The sequence below is a fragment of the Eulemur rufifrons genome, chromosome 29, assembly GCF_041146395.1.
Source record: "Eulemur rufifrons isolate Redbay chromosome 29, OSU_ERuf_1, whole genome shotgun sequence".
In the NCBI taxonomy this organism is placed as follows: Eukaryota; Metazoa; Chordata; class Mammalia; order Primates; family Lemuridae; genus Eulemur; species Eulemur rufifrons.
The window spans coordinates 65,906,387-65,932,188 of record NC_091011.1 but is presented as its reverse complement, the minus strand read 5'-3'; the positions used below and the strand labels follow the sequence as shown (position 1 = coordinate 65,932,188).

General features: G+C 34.5%; 1 protein-coding gene across 4 annotated transcripts in view; it reads left to right on the top strand.

The window, feature by feature from the left end:
• Window positions 1–25,802, top strand: part of IMMP2L (inner mitochondrial membrane peptidase subunit 2) — an 847,470-nt gene that overhangs the window by 553,643 nt on the left and 268,025 nt on the right. For 3 of the 4 annotated variants that reach the window (XM_069461995.1, XM_069461996.1, XM_069461994.1), the window contains one exon: window positions 20,220–20,285. In XM_069461995.1, the coding sequence (XP_069318096.1) occupies window positions 20,220–20,285 (66 nt within the window). Of the gene's footprint in view, window positions 1–20,219; window positions 20,286–20,697; window positions 20,884–25,802 lie in introns of those variants that run through there. The other variant, XM_069461997.1, reaches the window with a different exon arrangement.

Genomic DNA, 25,802 nt, shown 5'->3' with positions numbered 1-25,802 from the left:
TTCAATTCCCAAACACTACTTATTACTTCAATCTTTTTTTTTTTTGGAATCAAAAATACTAGTTTCTTTTTTTCTTTAAATGAAAAGTTAGTCATAATCACTCAATGCTCAAATTTTATTTTAAACATTTTGTCTTGCCTCAGGAGTATTGTTATAATTATTTATTTCATCAGACCCATTCTTACTAGAAAGTTTAGCGAGGTTTTCCTAAATGCTGTCTAAAGTATGACCAACTGATTTGATTTGCCCAATATAGACCTAATTTTACACAATTGTTGATTACCCACATAATCTTAACAGTGTGACTGTTGCCAAACCTAATAATTCTCCCAAAACCCTAATTTGGATTAGTATCTCATTGACCATCTGTATTAATAGAATTGATCAGATAATCACAAATCTTTCACTTTGAATTTGTTTTTGTCCTACCTGGAAGTTCTCATTCTGCTGGGAGTTAAGAATTAGAACTTGTCATGACAGACTGTTAATTTTTGTAATTATACATCTCTTATAATTTTATGTTTCAAAAAAAGAATGTGTAGAGTTAGAAAAAAGTGAGAAAAGATAAGTACCAAAATGTTTTTAGCAGTTATAATTGGATCAAGGGTGATTTTGGAAAAAAATAAAGACATAAATAATAAGAAAATAAAAGTTCTAGCAAAGTCCTTGAAACAATTTGTAGTGATAGTCAGAAAACATGGTATGCTCTGCCCCAGAGAAAATTATCATACACTGTATTTAGTCATGTGGATGTTGATATTGTACATATATTCTGGAAAAGTTGTATGTAAAACATATGGAGCTCAAGAGCACCTTATTTGACCAGACAGTTGGTCCAACTCATGATCATCTCAAACTGTACATGTTGACTGTAAAATGTTAATGATTAACCTAAAACACCCTTAATTTCCTGTTTAGACCTTAATTAATGTAAATTTCTAATTAATTCATTAATGTAAATAAGAATTATCATTAGAAGTATATTTATGTATTGCTATTTTTTAAAAGTCACACAAATTTTAAAACAAAATGCCATGAATTTAGCAAAGTTATAGATTTTTAAAAATTAAGCAGAGTTTTATGGTTTTGGTACACACCTTAAAAAGATTGATTAAAAAACTTTAAAGATTAAAAAGTTAGAAAATTAACTGGAGGGTTCTACAGGGACTTTCTATCAGTCATTAATCTATTAAAACAGGTTGATTATATTTTTTTCTTTCTTGCATGAAAATTGGGAATGTGTAGTATAGATGATCTTATTTTAAATGGGATTTGTCTCTTTAAGTAATTAATACTTTGATTCATTTATCTCTCATATTAAAATTTATTGTGATATACAGCCTTTTAGAAAGAAAATAATTTTAGGGTATCATCATCAATTTCTCTTTGGTGTTGCTTATGTTTCTTTGTATTGATTTAAAGTGAAATCACATTGCCAACAGTAATGAGAAAACCACCATGAGAAATCATAATGTAGTGTTCTGAGTAATTGATGAATAGACTCACATCCATAGTTATGGTCTCAGTTCCAGTGATCTATCTGATTTGTGTTTTTTGGGAAATATCCATTTGTCTATGGCATACCTTTCTTATTGTAAAACATGGGTAAAATTATTTCACTGTTTTAAAATATTTCCGTAATTAAGTCAGGGCATTTTAACATACTCAGAATAAAAGCCTAGAAATATACTAACAAATGGCACAATCCATTATCCTAGAAAGGAAACACTGAAACAAAGAATATGAGATTAAAAAGTGGTCTGATATCTGTCATTTGTCAACTTTCTAGTGGCTTATTCTGAATATATCTCAGGCCTAGGACTTCTTTAATTGTGCTTGTTTTCAAAAATTCTCTATGAACTATTTGCTGTATTTCTGGAGTATTTTTAATATATCATTGTTTTCATTTGATACCTAGTTATAAGTGAGAACCAATTAATTAAAATATACAACAGATAAACAGATTCCCTTTATTTTCCACACAAAATTGGTTGATTGAACTTTTGCATTTCACTGGAGCAATTAAATTTCCCAGTAAGAATACATTTAGCTACAAATTTAACAGCTCATAAACTAATTTTAAAAATCAACAAATTAAAGGGCCTAAAAATGGCTTAATCTATCTGTACCATCTCTAATTATTAAAATTGTCTTATGAAGAAGGCTATAAGAAGGAAGGAAAGAAGGGAAAGAGGAAAAATAGAAACGAAGAACGAAAGGGGGGGGAGAGAGAGAGAGGAGCCATTTGGCATTTATTTGGAAGCAGAGTCAAACTGCTATTTGGTGGTAGAATTGCTATTCTGGATGTAATAGACCACAACATAGACTTCATAGAATGTTATATAGTGATCTTTGTAGCGAGAAGTTCATTTTGTGGTTTAACTTTCAGAGATTATAGCTTCTTTCCTACTTAAATTAGAAATTGAACCCATGGAGCTCTCTATTATAACTGGTTCTCTAATTCTGAGACTCACTGTATGCCAAGCAGATGCCCGGCAGCTTATGTTTAGTAGCTCATGTGATTTCTACACCAACATTAGTGGCTGGAAGAGTCAGCAGTAACAGTTGTCATCATCCTTTTTAACTCATAACAAAACAGATGCTTAGATAGGTAAATAACTTGCTTAAGGTGATACAGCTAGGATTTTGGTCTGAACTGTAAAAATAATGCATGCCATAGATTGTAATAAGGTTTTGTAAGCTAGTGCCATACAGAGTACCTGGCACCTGGTTGTTTGCTGAATGATTAATGACTATAAAAAAAGAAGGAGAAAGACATTCTTTTGTACCTGATACCATAGCCTTTCTGTTAAATTATAGTTTATCATTTTGCCTGATGCAAGCAAGGTTTTTATATTCTAAAAAACCCTGGAAATGAGATGCCTTGCTCTTTTTTTACTTGAGTTATGCTGTTCCATACTAGTTATAGATCCAATTGCAGGTTGACATTAAATATGGAATTATGAGAATATTGTTTTTTTTTCCCTATTAAGAAATTGTAGAATTTTGTCTATGTTTTAAAATGAGTATTACTTGTCATGTTCATTTTGGAAACTTTTTATGACTTTTTAAAATGGCTATGTCTTTACTGAACGTGTGGGGAGCTAATATGCTCAATTTCATGGACTTTTCATTTGAGGGTTCACAGCTGTATTTATCAAAGGTGGGCTAGACTACTTGCATTAGAATCACCTCGGTGCTTGTTAAAATGCAGATTCTAGGTTCCCAGGACCCAACCCTAGACTTTAAATTAGTTTTAGAACCACTGATCTACAGGCTGAAGACTACAGAATCATTATTTTTCATGTCAGTATAAATTTTGTTGGAAAGAAATGAGAAGTTATATATTTTTCAAAGTCTCAGTTGCCAGGTTTTTTTTTTTATTAGATCATAAGAAATATACCAAGATATTTCTCCTAGGTTGATAACTCAATTTGGATATTCATGACTAGTGTCAGTCATGAAAATGGCAACTGGGGAATAAAATTCTGATACATGCTACAACATGGATGGGCCTTGAACACATTGATTATGGTAAGTGAAATAAACCAGACACAAAAGGACAAATATTATATGATTCCACTTAAATACTGAGGAGCAATATGATCTATTCATTATTATCAAAATTTTTTTTTTTTTTTAAGTGCAGGTAACTGGCTTGGGACTGGATATGATGAGAAGGGTAACACTACCTTCACGTCATCTTATGGTCTACTTACAGAGACAGAAATAATATATACATAGATAAGCAAATATGTAGCAAATGAGAACTTTTAAAATAGAAGTTCAAGAGATGCAAGATTCTTGGATTCCAGACTATCTTTTGGCTTTGTGGCTAGTTTTTCACATTTAGATCATCACTGGTATCAGTTCTGCTCTACCCACACATTACAAAATCCATTTTCACATTTATGTCAAAGCTATTTTCTTGTTCTGGTTTGGTGTTTCAGGATTTAAATGTGAAATTATATTCCTGAACTTAATGTAACCAAAAGTGTATGGGAAAAACTGATGAACTATTAGTTTACATACTTTCAATTTATACTGAAAGTATTCCATTTTTTTGTGTAATAAGATTTCTAACAAAACCAGTGTTTTACTGTGACAATACTACCCATTGCAGTGTTAGTGTGTCTCTTGATCCATATCAAGGGAATAGCTTAGCACTAACACCGCCATTCAGAACAAAGAGACTCTCTTGGAAGATGATATGACATCAGGTCAATATGTTACTTCAGCTGACTCTAGCATAAGACATCTAGGAGCTATGGTCTTGAAAATTAACTTTCTGGATCAAGATAGTTTATTAGTTGGCAGTTAAGAAATTCTGTGTGCATTCCCCAAAGCTAAGGTTAAGGTGAAAGCAATTGAGCCTTTTAACACTTAAAAAAAGGTGGAGGTGAAATGAAATAGCCATTCAAAACAGCAAATAATTAATTGAGTCTCTTTGTTAACAGGCAGGGGGTCAAGTACACATGGCCACAGCAATGATACAGTCTGCATTCTAAACAGCTGAGTCTTTGACTTGAAAGAGACTAGATTGGATCATTGGGAACTAATTAAAATGAGGTTTTAATTTAGAAGGATAGTGATATAGTTTGAAAGATACTATAAGAGATTCAACTATGGTCATTTACCTTTTTGTCTTCTCATCTGTTCTGTAGAGTTAAAAACTTTGAGTTTCATTTCCTTTTCTTTTTTTAAATCATGTTATCTATTCGTTTTAAACCTGTAACTAATAATTCTGCAGTAGGATATTGATTATTCAGTTAGATCAGTAGAACTATGAATAGATAGACTTTTATGTGTTAAAAGTTAATAAAAATGAAATATGACTTTTCTCAAAACATTTGAATTAGCTACCTCTTCATCATAGGTCTCCCTTGAATATTGCATTTAAATTTTTAAAGCCTGGAATTATAAGAACTTGGGGGTTTGTAATTGTAAAAGATGAGATGTGCAGAAAATTTTCCTCCTATGTATAACACAAACCAATACAACAGAAAATAATTATGTTTAAAATAAAGGGCCAAAAGCAAACGTGCATAATATTTAGTTGACAAATAATTTCAGAGAAGGATAACTTTCCAAAATATACAGGGGGTGGTGCTGAAGAAAATTTTTGGGAAGAAGAATAAGAAAAGACCTGGAACATTTCTTGGATTGTGCTGTAAAGAATTAGAGTAAGGCATCTGAGTGCCAGTGAACAGCCTGGAGGGATGGGCATCGTGCTGGAAAAAGCAAGGCAAACAGATGGCGGTGGGGAGAAAGAACTGATAAAGGGTGGGAGAGACATGGTATGCATCAGTAAGGCTTTGGGGCTCTATGTTTTAAAATGAAGCTGAATCAGAGGATTTTTGTGAGAAGTATTTACTTGATTTTGCTGTATCTTTTCCAGAAAGGCATTTTGTTTTAGGGAGTTGAGTTAGGCTATTAAAAAGTTTTAAATAGAGTTTAATAATGTTATATAAATCAAACATTTATCCATGTGGTCATTCCAAAACGTGGTGGTGTTACCTACAAAACCCACTCTAATGTGGTTTAGATCCCTGCAAACATGTTTTATGCAGGAGATCTTTCTTAATCACTGATGTTTGTGCTCATGTCTCTTGGCAAAGCTCTCATGCTAGAGTGAAATGAAACTCCTAAGTTTCTACCATTCAGATGAAGAATGGTGGGTGGTAAGCATATGTTTCTGAGAATCTGTTTTTATTTAAATCAAAGTCTCCTTCGTACATTTAATCCACAGGCATTGTAAGACCAGTTGGAGATTATTTCCCCTAATTTTATTTGGCCTTGTTTTACTCCATTGTAGAGGTATTTAGGATTACGAATGGTTCTTATGCCAGTGTCTGGGAGAGACTCATTAAGCTTCAACTGTGGGAACCATAGAGAAATCAGGCCCCCTGTGAATTTTGTCCACATGTGAAGATGAGGGTTAGCTCTCACTTTGACTTAATAATCCCCCACTGCTGTTCTGGCTTTGAGGAAAGCTGTTGATCGTGTTTGAGCTGTAGAATGGTTTCAAAGCCTGTGAAATGTACAACTCAGGAAGAACCTCAAAATGACATTTGTAGAGATTAGAGTCCATTTTGTGTGTGTACAGAATTAGAGGACTGACGCTCAGAAAAGCAGGTGAACCTTCTCACATTAATCAATGTCTTTCAACCTAGAATCAATGCAGCTTCCTGGAAGGAACAACACATGTGGGCAGTCACTGTATGTTTCCAGTGTAAGTGGGGACTCAGTTATTCAGAATAAAATTTTATGAAGTAGAAAAAATGTGGCTATCGTATGTGTGTACTAAATAAACAATGATAGAAAGGGGATAGTCTTCTGACAAATTGTGGCCTCAATATACTCAGTATTTTTATTAAAAAGAATTACCTAAATAAATTTTATATCTATTGCTATTTACAGTCAACTAAAAATGGCATGACAGAGTATTTTGCCTTGTGAAAGGAAGCATCACAGGTTGAGATATGGTTCTGATTTTTGGAAAGGGATTTCTTTGGTGTTCTAGAAATAGAACACTAGCAACTAAGAATTTTTCCTAGCCTTATTAAAGTATAATTGACAAATAAAAACTGTATATATTTATGGTGTAAATACATATGTATACATATGATATGCATATACATTGTGAAAGGATTAAATCAAGCTGATTAACACATCCGTCACCTCATCTCTCTTTCTTTTGTGGTAAGAACATTTAAGATCTACTCTTTTAGCAATTTTCAAGTGGATAGTACATTATTATTTACTGTAGTCACTAGGCTGTACAGTAGATCTCCAGAACTACTGTCTAACTGAAACTTCGTACCCTTTCACCAATATCTCCCCATTTTTGCCTCCTCCCCCTCGAACCCATAGGTTCTACTCCCTGTGACTAGTAAGAATTTGACCTCTGATTTCTTTTTTTTTTTTTAACAAATAATAAACTTTTCCAGGATAACCTAATAAGAGAAAGGGCAATCATAGGAATTGTGAGTAACAACAGCATGATAACCAAACTTTCTCTGATTCTGAGGCTCTGTTAAATGACTAGAACCCAAATGTAGCACCTGCAAGGATATTCTTTCTCCAAGTCAGTGCTTTGCTGCTGTCTTTGCTAAAGCCTCAGGCACTACACTATCTTCTTACTCACCTGCCTGTGTGTTTCTCTCCAGTCATGGCTCTGTACTTCTCAGGTGTGGTTTACCCCAATAAGGTAACTTCTATTAGTTCTTGGATATAATTCTCCCCCATTTTACTTTGATTGTCTCCAAAGTTCCCTTATAATCTCTCATAATTTTTTTAACCCCTAAATTTTTGCCGTTCTTAACTTTTCCTCTTTCACCGAAAGATATTTATTTGTTCTCTGCTACTAAAAATCCTTTCCAAATTAAGTCTTCCCTCTAGCTCTCTCCACCTCTCTCTAGCTCCATGTAGTTCATCCAGCAGAAAGGAAACAGGTAATACTAGAAGACTTAGAAACATATGTATACCATTAAGAATAGGAATTGTACATTTAATTTAATCTTAGTATTATTTTTATTAGCATTAGTATTAAAGCATTGATAAACTATAATAGTAACAAGTTCTTATAATATAAATAGCAGAAAAAAAATCATACGGAAAAAATTTCTGATAACTTAGCAGCTAGAGCTGTATAAATGGCCATCAAGCCAAGCCAGTAAACGATAATGCTATTTTTAGAGGTGACTAGTTGCAGTTGATTTTGTAAAATCCCAAACCTCATGTATTTTTTTTTTCCAGAGACAATTTGCTAATACTACTCAGTCTATTATTGGGGGCATAAAGTTGACATTTCCAAGGGAGCAAATTCTGTGTCTTTATTGGAACCTAACTGAGAACTCTTCTGCAAAACAATAGTACTGTATTTTAAAAATTAATAAGTTCAACAGGGTTAGAACAGAGATGAGTCAGGGTACTTCATATTCTACTTATGTTCTAACCTCCACACTGTCAACATTCTCCAGGGAGTGAGCATTTTACAGAAATTAGGATAGTATCACTGATTATGCAGAATTTCACCTCTCCCCACACAGACACCTAACTCAATTTTGCTAGGAAATTTTGACTCTAGCAGCACAGTTGAAACATTAATAATGCATGTCACTATGGTCACTAGAGAGCATATTAATCCACAGATGTATGCAGTGGAATAAAAAAAATGGAATGGGTACAAATTCTCAGGCCATAAAAATCAGGAATTCAAAAATGAGTAACTTTATTTTGCCATTACTGAATTTAAGTTTCCTATTGCAAACAATTGAGAGCAAATTTAAGAGCTTTCTGAGGCAATTCAAGGAAAATTAAATCTGATTATGGTTCTGCATCTTGTCTGACTAGCATGTAAGTTCTGGGGACTTTACAGTGTGATGGCATCAGGGGAGGAAGCCTGCACCTCAGTCAACACTTCTCCCTGCTGGCATCTATGGAGAGATGTGTTGGCCTGTCTGGTTCTCAGTTATAAAGGTCCACCCACTAACACCCCCCCAGTGCTGGCAACCACTGAAATGTCCCCATTCCCATGTGACTCTTTATTATCTATTGCCTGATCCTGAAAAGTGTCATATGGTGACCTGAAGTGCTCCAGGTAAAGTACTCTAGGTGAAACGCTCAAGACTGCCTCTGTTATCACTCTCCTCACTTTTACTAAGACACTCCCTGCCCGAAGCTTGGCATCTCATACCCTACCAAGGACCCGACGTCAGGGCAAACTGGCGAGTGAGCCATGGTGGGGACAGGCTGACCCTTGAGCCATTCTTCCAATAGCATTCTCCAGGTGACTACAGATACTACTAACATCTTGTATGGGCTTTAGCTTAAAGATCTTGACTTCAGCTCTTGTATACTGATACTCATTTTGCATTTCAGTTGGTCTGCCTTCTTGGTGCCATGGTGTTGGAGATGGATATGTTTCCATATAGGAAATACAAATAGCTTGCTCTTTCAGGGTGTTTTGTGGTAACTGAAAATACGTGGTATGTTTCCCAACCTGATTTAAACTAAGTCTAAAGCTGGTTAGCTTAATTGAAGTATTAGAGTTATGAGGCTAGATGGATGGATTTATTCCTTTGAAGACCAGTTAATTGTTTTATTCCACTCCCCTAAATGGTATTCTGTTGCAAAGGCATACTCAGTGAGATAGGGTGGATAGAGGGCTCAAACTTAGCTTGACTACAGGAAGAACAAACACTTCTGAATGTATGTTCAACTTTGGGAACAGAGTAGTGCTGTTTCTGTATGAAAGTGTGCACTTTGAGAGTCTATATTAAAAAAAGTTGGTATTTAAATTTATGTATTTATCTCCTTCATTTCCATAGATATGTTCAACTTTAGGCATATTCAAGATATAAAAACCCAGTTTTACACAGTAAATAAATCAGGGAATGTAACTTTTATAACCAGAGTTTCTTTATAGATCAAAGGAGTTTTTTTAAATACTATGATTCGATATTGCATGGTAGGATACATATACACACATATATTACATATGTGCCATATGTTATATGCTCTCCCTCTGTGTATATATATATAAATTTACATACAACCTATTCTCGACAATGAGGTACAACTGTAATTCAAAATCTTAAGATTGTATTGTTCTATGTTTTGAAATGCTTGAGTTAATAAACATTGGTGGAAATTGATTCATTGTTATGATTATACTAAATTTCTTAGATTTTTTTCATTGTTATATGAAGACATTTGATTTTCAGAATCAAAAACACTCAATTACAAAACTACTGCAGCTCTTTTCAATTACAGAAGTTAGACTCATAATACACAATTAATTGATTTTTACATAATCCCAGGCTGATTTACTAATAAGACCAGTTGTCACTATTTGCTTATTAAATACCTCCTAATCATAGTTACTGAAAGTGAAACAACTCTTATATTTAACCAAGAAATTTTTTTGTCGATAAGCAACAGTTTAATTCTTTAATGTTCATGCTTTTGTTGTTTTATCAGTACTATTAAACTGCATTTACTTGTGTAAGGGATTGTAGAAGGTAAATCTGAACCATAAAGTTGTTGTTCCTGCTGCTGCGTTCTGAGGTCATGAGAAACCTGGCTGGAATCTCCCTGGTGTCCTGACAGATTCTATTGTTGCTCCTCAGCAGCCTGATTTAGGGTAGGGTATGCTTTGAGAGTGGCCAAAGCAGATGAACCATCCCTTCCCTAAGCCATCCTCCACAAAAATGAGTTTGTATAAGCCCCAGTGTTTGAAATTCTACTCACTTCTTGTTAAAGTTTTCTGTACACATATCCACCTCTGTCCCAGCCCGATGATGCCTTTCTCACGCTCCCCTTCCACTTCTAGAAAATAAGACAAATTTGAGACATTAACCTGGGTTCTTACCACCTCATCTGTAAGTCATTTTGCTAATAATGAGGCCCTTGGATTGAAGCATTTTCTGGGATATCAAGGCAAAAGTGATTGTTAAGGATTGGATATACACATATCATTTTCTGAAAGTATATCTGAAGTTAAAAGCCCTGCACTTGTGAGCATCTCAAGCATGAATCCAAAGAACAACAAAAGTCTGTACTTTCTTTGGTTTAAAAGATTCACATGATACAAAGAGAAGTCAGCAAAGGGAAAAAGGTAGCTGAAATACTGACCTAGGTTTCTACTTGTGAGTATTAATTAATAAAACCATATTGAATTTCAAAAATGAATCATTAAAAATGGGGCAGGTATGTACAAACTTCACACTATTGACAGTGAAGTAAGTGCAGAGAATCTAAAAATGAAATTACTCATCTCTCCTTTATGAATTTATTTTAAGAAGGGATGCCTAAAATTTAGTGAGTGCCTACTGTGTGCTAGAATTCCTGCTAGAGCCTTTATACGTGTTCTCTCACTAGTTATATGATGCTGTAGGTAGAAGAACTCTTGAAGATTTCTAGACTCAAATGCCCTCAGCCACTACATATTTGTGACACTGTGTCACTGGTGGGGCTGTGGCAAATCCTCAGTATCTGCTTCTCAGAGACAATTGACTTTTTTTCATGTAAGAATGTGGGCCTAGGGATGCCAGATCTCCCCTTTTTTTCAAGAGGAATAAGAAATTAGAATGTTTATATGAAATCTCCAGTTTGCTTGACCAGCTCAAGATTAAAAAAAAAATACATGGACCACACAAAACTTTCCTACAAGCTAGATTTGATTGTCTGGCTTCTGGTTTAGGACCTCGGATCTAAGCTTATCTTCCTGAAAATGAGACATAGATTGGTTATGTAGCTCGTCTTCAGTCAGCAGCTCACTCACAGCAGAGATGGGGCAGCCACAGCAGACTCCATGTCCATTTTGCTCCAGTCCATCCATCTTCAGGGCGCAGGAGGACCATCATGTGCTCTCCAGTGTAAAACTTAGGTCATGGAGAATGCGCAAGATTAAAAGCAGCAGAGAAAGGACTAGCTATACTCCTAAGCCTTTTCTAACTCTAACCACTGTGTTAAACTCTGGCATCATTTTCTGAAATTTAAAAGAGAAGGAGGGAAGCTATCATTTGATGTGATTTTGTTATAACTGTGTTGAGTGGCCTTCTCATTCTACCTCTTATTTTGTTGATTAAAACAACAGCAAAATTCATGTTTTTTAAAATTATGATGATATAAAGTTACATGATTTAATGCATGGTCATCCTTTAGGACAGTGAAAAGTAGCCTACCTGATAAAAGGCATCGCTAGAATATAAATTGTTACTTTTACCTCATTAGTAAGGCACTAAGATTTACACCTCAGTGGGATATTTACAACATAGTTAGTGTCTGGAAAACAATGGTATTTTTGAGTGATCAGTGTTTATATTAGACTATGGCTAAGGTGACTTCTAATCCTTAGATTAATTCTATGATAATCTGGGACAATACTGACCAGAGATTATGAGACCTAAAACATAGCTCTGTTTGGCTGGTGGTGGATAAAAATTGCAACATTTATATTGAGATAGGAAGTGAAATTCAAAATAAGAACACTGAGCATCATGTTATGGAAATCCTATTGTGTCTACACTAGACCCTGCTCTCTCCTGCACAACTATTCCGATTAGAGACATACTCCACCAAACCACAGAGATCTGCTGAGACCCATGCAGTATAGATCCAATTCTAGGCTCCTTGTCCCAGCCTCAGGGAAATCTTATCTAACTAAATCAGAAGCATAAAATAGAATGTTTAAAACCCAGGTCCCAGAAAAAATATTATAAAATGTTGCTTATTAGGAAAACACTAAAATTAAAAACTTAAATGCAAATTTGCATATTTGTTGGGCAGCATACATTATGTTCCTAAAGTAAGGCATAATCCTTCACTTGCTATTCTTTACATTTTCTCAGAGTTAGGTGGCCAAGAAAATTAAGACAAAGAGAAGTTTAATAACTTTTATGATATAAATCTGTAATAACTCTCCTACCACTTCACTTACATCAAAGTAATGCATTCGACAGCCTAATGATTAAAATATAGATATAGATTTTAAGCAGTAATGGAATTAATGTTAGTAATAGCTTTTTTTATTTTGAATTATTTGATTGGATTCATGAATTTAATATTACATTAAAATTTATAGATATGTTTGAAGTAGTAATTCATAAGACTTTAATTATATAGATAGCTCACTTTGCATATTCTATTTGCCTCATGATCTTAAAATATAGATTATTTTAAGATGTAAAGTACTTTTCAAACATCTCAAAAGCTTACAGATTGTTGGCATAAAGTATTTTTTATGCTAATAGGGGTTGCTTTTCATATTATTTCATTAATGTTAATCTCACCTCATATTAGGTTAAACTTGGTAATGAGTTTAGGTCTTACCCCTGTCTTGGAGCATTTCTTCTCAGTTAATGTCATATGACACAAACAGTTGTCATCTGCTAAAGGGCGTCACAATAATCTGGACCAAAAATCTGGGCATGAAAATTTTTAACACACGCAGAACTTTTTTGCCCCTTTGTTTTAGATTCTTCTTAATCTTCTCCCAGTAAAATTGGCTGAACGTTTTTCTTTTTGTAATAACAGATGCGAAGTCATGATACCAATAATGTTTTCTAACTAGCATTTTCAGTCCACATAGTCTGTTGATATTTTCATATCATTGAATATTCTTCTATAACATTTTTAGTGACTGTAAGTTATTTCATTATATTGGTGGACTATAATTTATTTACTCAATCCCCTCTTATTGAATTTTTTTATGTTCATATAACTAAAATTTTGCATACATCCACAATCGTTTCATTAAGATAAATTCCTATAAGTATAATGGTCATGTTAAAAAGAATATAAAATCTTGACACTGCCTTAGCAAGAGGCATGTTACATGACCTCATAGTTTACATATAGAGTATCCATGTCCCTAAACCCTCAGTGACAGTTTATTTTTATTATTAGTAATACATCTTTGTCAATATGGTAAGAAAATGTTTTAAAATCTCATTGTTTTACTATTCAAACTTAATTGGTGACCACTGAGGCTGAATAGTGTTTTATGTACTTCTACTTATCTAAACAGAGAGATGTGTGTGTGGGGGGGTGTTTTCTAAAAGGTCTATAAGTAATGCTGCACAGAGGACCCAAATTCCATCAGCTTTAATGTGCCTAGACCTCTCACTCTACTTGTACATTAATGACATTAAAATTGTGGAAATATAATGTGTATTCATTTTAGTGAAGGGGAGAGGACAGTAAAACTCAGATCAAATTTTCTTTTAAAATAAAGAGTATCAGTAAATTAGTGGAAAACTGTGAAACTAATTATCACAAGTAGATGCAACTAGTTGACATGATTTCATTTTCTCTGCAAGATATGCTTGAAATATAAATCTGATTGAAACTGCTTGTTTTTTTTTTTTTTCAAAGTATACATTTTGAATGTATTTAATCTTTTCAGTTCTGGTACATTTTCATTCCTTTTTCTTTTTTTTTTTTTTTAGACAGAGTCTCACTTTGTTGCCCGGGATAGAGTGAGTGCCTTGGCGTCAGCCTAGCTCACAGCAACCTCAAACTCCTGGGCTCAAGCAATCCTTCTGCCTCAGCCTCCCGAGTAGCTGGGACTATAGGCATGTGCCACCATGCCCGGCTAATTTTTTGTATAGATATTTTTAGTTGGCCAGATAATTTCTTTCTATTTTTAGTAGAGAAGGGGTCTCGCTCTTGCTAAGGCTGGTCTCGAACTCCTGACCTCAAGCCATCCACCTGCCTCAGCCTCCCAGAGTGCTAGGATTACAGGTGTGAGCCACCGCGCCCGGCCTCATTCCTTTTAAAAGCAGTTCAATTCAAAATATGACTTGAATTGAAAATATTTTTGTCTATGATTTTCAAATGCATATTAAATAATCATTTATGTAATTATGAGATGTTCCTTGAAATGGGTCTGTAAAATCAAAAGACTTAAAATGTTACTTGTAGGAAAGTGACCATATTATGATAGGATTATCCATTGCTGCATAACAAATCATCCCAATAACTAGCAGTTTAAAACAACAAATATTTATTATCTCACATATTTTCTAAGGATCAGGAAACCAGAAGCAGCTTAGCTGGGAGGTTCTGGCTCAGGGTCTCTGGTGAATTTGTAGTCTAACTGTTGACCAGAGAGGCAGTCTCTGGCTGCAACTGAAGGATCTGCTGTGCAGAAGCTTTTTAGCATGATGTAGTCCTGTTGGTCTGTTTTTGCTTTTTTGCCAGTGCTTTTAAGGTCTTAAAAAAACTCTTTGCCCAGACCAATGTCCTGTAGTGGTTCCCCGATGTTTTACTTTAGTAGTTTCATACTTTCAGGTCTTACATTTAAATCTTTAAACTTTTTTGAGTTGATTTTTATGTGTGATGAAAGATGGGGATCTAGTTTCATTCTTCTGCATAATGATATCCAGTTTTTCCAGCACCATTTATTAAAGAGACTATCCTTTCCCCAGTGTATGTTCTTGGCATTTTTGTCCAAATTGAGTTGGCTGTACATGAATGGATTTAATTCTGGGTTCCCCCATTCTGTTCCATTGGTCTGTGTGACTCTTTGAATGCCAATGCCATGCTGTTTTGGTTACTATGGCTTTGTAGTATAATTTGAAATTAGGTAGTCTGATACCTCCAGCTTTGTTCTTTTTGCTTGGGATTGCTTTAGCTACTTAGGGTATTTTGTGGTTCCATATGAATTTGAGGATTTTTTTTTTCTATCTCTGTGAAGAATGTCTTTGGTATTTTGATAGGAATTTCATTGAATGTGTGGATCACTTTGGGTCATATAGGGATTTTTGGCAAATATTAATTCTTCCAATCCATGAACATGAGGTATCTATTTATGTTTTGTTTTCTCTTCAATTTCTTTCATCACCATTATACCGTTTTCATTATAGAGATTTTCAATTCTTTGGTTAAATTTATTACTAGGCATTTTTTTTTTTTTTTGGTAGCTATTGTAAATGAGATTGCTTTCCTGATTTCTTTTTTAGCTAGTTCATTATTGGTATATAGAAATGCTACTGATTTTTATATATTGGTATATCCTGCAACTTTAATGAGTTTATTGATAATTCTAAGTGTTTTTTAATGGAGTCTTTAGGTTTTTCTAAATATAAGGTCATGATGTTTGCAAACAAGGATAATTTGACTTCCTCGTTTCCAATTTGGATACCCTTTATTCCTTTCTCTTGCCTAATTTCTCTGGCTAGGCATTCCAGTATTATGTTGAATAGAGGTAGTAAAAGTGGGCATTCTTGTCTTGTTCCACATCTTAGTGGAAAGGCTTTCAGTTTTTCCCTGTTCAGTATGATATGAGCTGTGGGTTTGTTATATATGGCGTTTATCATGTTGAGGTATGTTCATTCTGTGCCCAATTCATTGAGAGTTTTTGTTTTGTTTTGTTATCTTGAAGGCATGTTGAATTTCATCTAGTGTTTTTCACCATCTGTTGAAATGATCATATGGATTTTGGTCCTTGATTCTGTTGATTTGGTATATCACATTAATTTATTGGTTTATGTTGAACCATCCTTGCATCCCTGGGATGAATCCCACTTGATTATAGTGAATGATCTTTTTAATGTGTTGTTTGTTTGTTTACTTATTTATTTATGTATTTTTGCATGCACACACTTCATTTAATTTATATTTATTTTTTAATAATTTTTATTTTAAAATAGTAGGGTGTACAAGTGTTCTCGTTACATGACTGCATTGTATAATGCTAAAGTCAGGGCTTTTAGTGTGCCTGTTACCATAATATTAACATTGTACCCAATAGGTAAGTTTTTATGCCTCACACTCTCCCATCCTTCCCCCTTCTCAGTTTCCAATGTCCTTTACAACAGTTTATGTCCATGTGTACCCACTATTTAACCCCCACTTATTAGTGAGAACACGTGGTGTTTATTTTTCAATTCCTGAGGTACTTCACTAGGTAATGTTCTTCAGTTCCATCCAACTTATTGCAAATGACATTATTTCATTCCTTTTTATGGCTGAGTAATATGCCACACACACACACAGACACACACCCCTCACATTTAGGTTGATTCCACATCATTGCAATTATGAATTGTGCTGCAATAAACATTTCAGTATAGGTCTATACTGTAAGACAGGGCTTGAATAGGACTCTAGAATAAATGGACCTAACAAACATTTATAGCATATTCTACCCAAAACTTAAGAGTATACATTCTTCTCATGAGTACATGGAACGTTTTCCAAGATAGATCATATGTTAGGCCACAAAACAAGTCTTAGCAAATTTAGAAAAACTGAAGTTGTATGTATCTTCTCAGACCACAATGGAATAAAACAATAAATCAATTCCAAGAGGAATTTTCAATGACACAAATATATGGAAATTAAACAATCTGCTGCTGAAGAATCCTTGGATTATTGACAAAATCAAGATGGAAATTAAAAAAAAATTCAAGTTGAATGATAAAGGGTACAAAAGCTTCCAAAATCTATGGGATACAGAAAAACCAGTGCTAAGGGGAAAGTTCATAGCCTTAAATGCTAACATCAAAGCCAGAAAGATCACAAATTACCAGTCTAATGCTATTGGATTTAATTTCCATTTTCATCTTTGATTTTATTTATTTGGGTTTCTTTCTCTCTTTTTTAGTTAATTTATGCTAAAGTTTTGTCAATTTTATCTTTTTTTTATTTATTTCATCTTATTATTATGGGGGATACAGAATTGCAGGTTACATACGTTGCCCATGTACCGCCTTTCCCCCCAAGTCAAAGCTCCAGGCGTGTCTGTTCCCCAGACAGTGCACGTTACACCCATCATGTAGGTATATATCCCTCCCTTCCCCAACCCCCTCTTCCCGGGTCAGCACCTTCAAGAGTGACCATTCCCCAAACAGTGCGCAATGCACTCATTATGTAGGCATACACCCATCCCCTCCCCCCACCCCCACCTCAGTCTGATATCCGATTGGTGCCGTTCCCAGATGTGTATTTAGGTGATAAAAATAACTTTTTGTTATGTTGATCTTCTGCAATTTTTTGTCTCTGTCATTTATCTGTGCTCTTTATTATTTATTTTTTCTATTAATTTGGGTTTGCTTTATTCTTACTTTTCTGCTTCCTTGAAGTGCATTTTTAGGCTACTTGAAGTCTGTTTTTTTATATAGATGTTCATTGCTGTAAAAATTTCCTTTTGTACTGCTTTTACTGTATTCTATAAGTACTAGTGTGTTGTGTTTCCATTTTTATTTGTTTCAAGAAATTTTTTAGTTTCTTAATTTGTTCTTTAATTCATTGTTTGTTCAGGAGCATGTGGCTTAATTTCCTTGTATTTGTATAGTTTCCAAAATTCCTTTTGTTATTGATTTCTGGTTTTATTCTGTTGGGGTTAAAGAAGATACTTGATATGATTTTGATTTTTTTGAATTTGGTGAGACTTGTTTTTTGACCTAATATTTTGTGTATCCTGGAGAATGTTCCATGTGATGATGATAAGATGTATATTCCACAGCAGTTGGATTAAATGTTCTATAAATGTGTGGTAGGTCCATTTAGTCTAGAGTATAGTTTAACTTTGGTGTTTTTTTGTTGATTTTTGCCTGGATGATCTGTCCATTGCAGGATGTTGGGTATAGAAGTTCCCTACCATTATCGTATTGCCATCTGTTTCTATCTTTAGATCTGTTAATATTTGCTTTATACATTTTGGTCCTCTGCTATAGATAATCACTTAACCACAAAGGAAGATAGTAAGAAAGGAAGAAAGGAGCAGATGATTTACAAAAACAACTAGAATACAGGGAACAAAATGACAGTAGTAATTTCTTACCTATCAATAATAACTTTAAATGTAAATGGACTAAATTCTCTAATTAAAAGATATAAAGTGGCTAAATGGATTAAAAAACAAGACTCAAAAAATCCTGCCTATAAGAAACTCACTTACAAAGACACACGTATACTGAAAGTGAAGAGATGGAGAAAGATACTCCTTGCAAATAGAAACCAACAAAGAGCAAGAGTAGCTGTCTTAGATAAAATAGGCTTTAATACAAAAACTGTAACAAGAGACAAAGAAGGCCAGTATATAATAACAAAGGAGTCAATTCAGCAAGAGGATTTTGTACGAAGATTCTACTTCTAAGCTCTCTTACATGACTGTTACTAGACATTTGTTGCTTACCACATGAGTCTCTCTCCTTTCGGCTGCTCAGAATAGACATGAATTCTCCTAGAGTGGGTGATCCAGGAGAGGGTCTTGAGAAAGAAAGAGGAACAAGGAAGGACGCAAGAGAGGGAGAGAGGCAGAATAAGAGGAAGACCCAAAGATGGAAGTGTAATTCTGTTTTATAACATAATCTCAAAAGTTTATACCATGCTCTCTTGACCTCACGGATCAGTCCTACTACAATGCAGAAAGGAACTACACAGAGTATACATACCAGGAAAGGCAGGGATTTATTTAAAGTAAATAGCATTACTTTAAGTAGCATAAAATAAATGATATCTGCATTAAGTATATCAAAACTGTCAAATTCTTTTAACTGTCGGTAACCCTATTTTAACAGTCTGAATATCTGTATATTATAATCATCAAATGACTTTTAAATGTAGTTTAAAAGAATTCTCTAATTCTTCATTAACAAATGCTTCTCATCTTCAGTATTTTTTTTGGTGAAGATTTAAATAAAATGTTTCTGTTAATTTTAAATGAAATTAAAAACTATAGTATATAATCATCTTAAAGAAATGTATAATCATTTTCTTACATATGAATTCTCTTTCCTATAAGTACTTATCTTTAATAACAGTAATAGATTAATAATAAACTTTATTCCCGAACAGTAAAATGTTTTTACTGCTGTTTTTTTTTATTTTTGTGAAGTTTCAGCGTTGATTCTTTCCCCCCAGAAGTTTAAAATGAAAATTACTTCAATAGTCATGTCATTCTCTTGGGACCTAAGTAGAATTGATGTCATGTCATGGGTACAAGGGATTCTGTAATGACTTACTTACATATTTATTTATGAATGAGACGAGGTCTCACTCTGTCACCCACACTGGAGTACAGTGACATCATCATAGTTCACAGCAACCTCAAACTCCTGGGCTCAAGTGATCCCCTTGCCTTAGCCTACCCAGTAGCTAGGACTGCAGGTGTATGCCACAAAGCCTGGCTAATTTTTTTTTAATGTTTTATAGAGATGGGGTCTTACAACGTTTCTCAGACTGGTCTTTTTTTTTTTTTTTTTTTGAGACAGAGTCTCACTCTGTTGCCCAGGCTAGAGTGAGTGCCGTGGCGTCAGCCTAGCTCACAGCAACCTCAAACTCCTGGGCTCGAGCGATCCTCCTGTCTCAGCCTCCCGAGTGGCTGGGACTACAGGCATGCACCACCATGCCCGGCTAATTTTTTCTATATATATTTTTAGCTGTCCATATAATTTCTTTCTATTTTTAGTAGAGATGGGGTCTCGCTCTTGCTCAGGCTGTTCTCGAACTCCTGAGCTCAAACGATCCGCCCACCTCAGCCTCCCAGAGTGCTAGGATTACAGGCGTGAGCCACCGCGCCCGGCCTCAGACTGGTCTTGAACTCCTTCGTGGCCTCCCTAATCCTCCCACCTCAGCCTTCTAAAGTGCAAGGATTACCAGCCTGTAATAACTTTAATATAGCCAACTTTGTTATAGCATTTCTTTTTATTTTCTTAAAGTAACAGAGGCATAACTAATTGGATAACTTTATCTTATTGTTCTAGGTCTCCCAAAAACCCAGAGCAGAAGATTATTAAGAGAGTGATTGCTCTTGAAGGAGATATTGTAAGGTAAGTACTTAAACTGTTGTTTCTGAATTCAAGTTTTAAATATCTAGATTATTTGATTTTAAATCACATTACTTGGGACATGTTTCAATTCACAGAGGCAAAGCTTCAGAGACATCCCAGATGAGCTGATAGATCTTTAGTGAGCTTCATTAACCATTTGAGAATGTAAGGCTTAAATAAGCTTACTGATAAAATTGTCATTCTTTAATTGTGAGGCATAGGAGAAATAAATATTAATTATACTATAATAAAATTAACCACATACTCTAAAATGGCCATTAAATTGTTTTTCAGATTTTAAAATTAGCACAATTATTTTAAGATTCTGATGTCAAGATCCATTTTAGAAAAATTCAGGAACATTGTATTAGAAGCTAATACAGAAACTAAGAGTAATCTTTTACAATCACAGAGATGGGGAAAATTGCAAGGGATATGAAACAGAAACTTCTGAATCAGTGACAAGAATGGAAGCTTTAGATAATAACATTGTAACAATCAGGTATTTAAGCATCCTGTAACAATATCTTATTTATTCTACTTGCTGATAAATCAAGAGAAATGTTTGAGATTCAGCAAGTAAATATTTATGTGACATAACCTATCTCATTTTTTTTTTATTTCATCTTATTGTTATGGGGGATACAGAATTGCAGGTTACATACGTTGCCCATGTACCGCCTTTCCCCCCAAGTCAGAGCTTCAGGCGTGTCTGTTCCCCAGATAGTGTGCGTTGCACCCATCATGTAGGTATATATCCCTCCCTTCCCCACCCCCCCTTCCCGAGTCAGCACCTTCAAGCGTGACCATTCCCCAAACGGTGCGCAATGCACTCATTGTGTAGTCATACACCCATCCCCTCCCCCACCCCCCACCTCAGTCTGATATCCAATTGGTGTCATTCCCAGATGTGTATTTAGGTGATGATCAGGGAAACCAATTTACTGGTGAGTACATGTGATGCTTGTTTTTCCATTCTTGGGATACTTCTCTTAATATAATGGGCTCCAACTCTCTCCAGGAGAACCATAGAGATGTCATATCTTCATTATTTCTTATAGCTGAGTAATATTCCATGGTATACATATACCACAGCTTACTAATCCAATCATGTATTGATGGGCATTTGGGTTGTTTCCACATCTTTGTGATTGTGAATTGTGCTGCTATAAACATTTGGATACATGTGTCTTTGTTACAGAATGACCTTTTTTCCTTTGGGTATATGCCCAGTAATGGGATTGCTGGATCAAATGGCAGGTCTACTTGAATCTGTTTAAGATACCTCCATAATGCTTTGCACAGGGGTTGCACTAGTTTGCAGTCCCACCAGCAGTGTATGAGTGTTCCTGTCTCTCCACATCCATGCCAACATGTGTTGTTTTGGGATTTTTTGATAAAGGCCATTCTCACTGGGGTTAAGTGATATCTCATTGTGGTTTTGATTTGCATTTCTCTGATGATTAGGGATGTTGAGCATTTTTTCATATGTTTGTTAGCCATTCTTATATCTTCTTTTGAGAAATTTCTATTCATGTCATTTGCCCTGGTCCAGATGGGTTCACACCTGAATTTTACCATACATACAAAGAACTGGTGCCCATCCTACATAAACTATTCTCCAATATTGAAGACGTTCCCAACACGTTCTACCAAGCCAATATAACATTGATACCAAAACCTGGAAAGGACGCAACAAAAATAGAGAACTACAGACCAATTTCTCTCATGAATATAGATGCAAAAATTTTCAATAAAATACTAGCAAATCGAATCCAAGTACTTATCAAAAAAGTAATCCACCACGACCAAGTGGGCTTCATCCCAGAGATGCAGGGGTGGTTCAACATACGTAAATCTATAAATGTAATTCACCACATAAATAGAAGCAAAAACAAAAACCATATGATACTCTCATTAGATGCAGAAAAAGCATTTGACAAAATTCAACACCCTTTTATGATAAAAACGCTTAACAAAATAGGCGTAGATGGAACCTACCTAAAAATGATACGAGCCATATATGACAAACCCACAGCCAACATCATTCTGAATGGGGAAAAACTGAAAGCACTCCCACTTAGAACTGGAACCAGACAGGGCTGCCCACTGTCCCCATTACTTTTCAACATAGTATTGGAAGTCCTTGCGAGAGCTATCAGGCAAGAGAGCAAAATCAAGGGAGTCCAAATAGGGAAGGAAGAGATCAAACTCTCACTTTTTGCTGATGATATGATGTTATATCTGGAAAACCCCCAGGATTCAACCATGAGACTCCTGGAATTGATTAATGAATATAGCAAAGTCTCAGGCTACAAAATTAACATACACAAATCAGAGGCATTTATATATGTCAATAACAGTCAATCGGAAAACTAAATTAAAGACTCAGTACCTTTCAAAATAGCAACAAAGAAAATAAAATATCTAGGTATATACCTAACTAAAGAGGTAAAGGACCTCTATAAGGAAAACTATGAAACACTGAGAAAAGAAATAGCAGAACTTGCAAATAGATGGAAAAATATACCATGCTCGTGGATCGGAAGAATCAACATTGTTAAAATGTCTATACTACCCAAAGTGATCTACAGATTCAATGCAATCCCTATTAAATTACCAACATCATTCTTCTCAGACGTAGAGAAAATAATTATACACTTTGTATGGAACCAGAGAAGACCCCGTATAGCAAAAGCAATTTTAAGCAATAAAAACAAAATGGGAGGTATTAATTTGCCAGACCTCAAACTATACTACAAGGCCGTGGTTCTTAAAACAGCCTGGTACTGGCACAAGTACAGGGACACAGACCAGTGGAACACAACAGAAAATCCAAATATAGAACCATCCTCATATAGTCACCTAATTTTTGACAAAGCAGGAAAGAATATACTCTGAGGACAAGAATCCCTATTCAATAAATGGTGCTGGGAGAATTGGTTAGCCACTTGTAGAAGACTGAAACAGGACCCACAGCTTTCACCTCTTACAAAAATCAAATCACGGTGGATAACAGACTTAAACCTTAGGCGTGATACAATTAGAATTCTAGAAGAAAATGTAGGAAAGACTCTTAAAGACATTGGCCTAGGCAAAGAATTTATGAAGAAGACCCCCAAGGCAATCACAGCAGCAACAAAAATAAATGAATGGGACATGATTAAAGTAAAAAGCTTCTTCACAGCCAAAGAAACAGTCCAGAGAATAAACAGACCACCTACAGAATGGGAAAAAATTTTTGCATACTACACATCAGATAAAGGACTGATAACAAGAATCTATTTAGAACTCAGGAAAATCAGCAAGAAAAAATCAAACGACCTGTCTCATTTTGATTGCTTTATTTAAATAAGTTGTAGCCAGATCCATATAATGCGGTAGCCAAAATTCTTTAAAAAACTTCATTCAAGAAGTTTTTTTATCCTATTTTCTCAAAACACGTAATCTTAAAGTATGTATATTAATGATAGTACATAAGTAATCTCAACAAAATGAACCTCAGTAGGTTTTAGAGCAGAATCTAGGCCCACAGTTCTCAAAAGATGGCTCAAGGATCCTGGGGGATCTCCAAGACCCTTTTAGTGTGTCTTTGAGATCAAAACTACTTTCCTAATAATACTGAGACATTATTTGCCTTTGTTACTCTCATTCTCTTGTGTGTGCATAGTGGAGTTTTCCAGATGTGTGATATTGCAATAGATTGAATGTAAGACCTGTTTTTCATTAGGCCAGACACTAAAAATATTTGAAAAATATGAAGAATACCATTCTCCTCACTATTTTTCATTTGTTTTGAAAAATAACAATTTTTATTAAAATATATTTGTTATGTGAACATGGGTTTATTGCTATTTGAATGAATACATAAAGATTTTTAGAAATTCTTTATTTTAATATGTAATATGGTAAATACTAGTATGCACATAAGCAAACGTTTTTTGGGATCTTCAATTATTTTTAAAAGCGTAAATAAGTTCTGAGACCAAACAATTTGAGAACTTGTTGATATAGGAATCTATGGCACACATTTTCAGTGAGGATTAACTGCTCATTAGTAGCCTGCATGATACTAATGAAGCCATTGTATTGAGGTATGGTTTGTATGATTTATCTTAATGGATATTTGTTTGGTCTTTTTTTCCTTTTAAAAGATTTTTTGAGATATAATTTATATATGATACCATTCTCCCATTTTAAATATACAGATCACAAGCTAGTTTTTGAACACTTCTGTTACCTCTGTAAGTTCTTTCCTATTCGCACTTAACTTCAGCTTCCGCTCCCAGTCACAGGAATCCACAGGTCTACTTTCTCTCTCTATAGTTTAGCCTTTTCTAGAAATTTTATTGAAGTGGAATTATACAATATATAGTCTTTTGTGTCTTTTTTTTTTTTTTTAACTTAGAAGAATATTCTGAATGTTTCTCTGTGCTGTGCATGTTATCTGCAGTTCATTTTTATTGCTGAGTATAATCCACTGTATGGACCTACCACATTTTGTTGATCCATTCACAAGCTGATACACATTAGGATTGCTTTCAGTTTGGGGATATTATGAGTAATACGGTGGGTATTTGTGTAAATCCTGTGAACATTTGTGTCTTTTGATGGGAATACGTTCTCATTTCTACTGAGTATACAGTCAGCCTTCCATATCTGTGGGTTAAGCATATCTGGATTCAATCAACTATGGATTGAAATTATTCAGAAGAAAAAAAAAGGATGGTTGTGTCTGTACTGAACATGTACAGATATTTTTGTTACTATTCGCTAAACAACACAGTATAATAACTATTTATATAGCATTTACACTGTATTAGGTATTATAAGTAATGCTGAGTGTTATGGTTGTTTAACTTTTTCAGAAACTGCCAAACTGTTTGAGAAAGTGGCTGTACCATTTTATGTTCCACCAACAATATACAAAGGTTCCAGTTTCTGTACATCCTTGCCAGCACATGCCATTGTGAATATTTTGAATTATAGCCATGCTAGTGAGTGAGAGGTAGAATCTCATTGTGGTTTTGATTTGTGTTTCTCTGAAGACTAATGATATTGAACATTTGTCCATGTGCATGCTTGCCACTCATATATCTTCTTGGGTGAAGTGTCTGTTCAAATCATCTACCCACTTTTGTATTGGGTTGTTTATATTTTGAGTCGTAAAATGTTCTTTGATTTTGATTATTTTAATAGAGTGAGCATTTTGGGAAGCTGTGTATATAATGCTGTGATTTAAGTCAGAAGTAAGTGTGTAAGTGTAAAAGGGCTTAGTTATCATTTCTTATAAAATATGCATTCTAAATTGAAAGAACTTGGTGACATTTTTTTTACTTTTTGAAGAACCTGTCCAGCCTTCTGATTTCTGTAAGAAACCAGGAAGAGCAGTAAATTCAGAAAACCATTTGATATGCATCCATAAATATCCAAAATATACTTTTTATAATTGGAAAATAATATATGGATATCATGCAAATCCCATTCAAAGAGGAGTCAGCAAACCTTGAAAACATT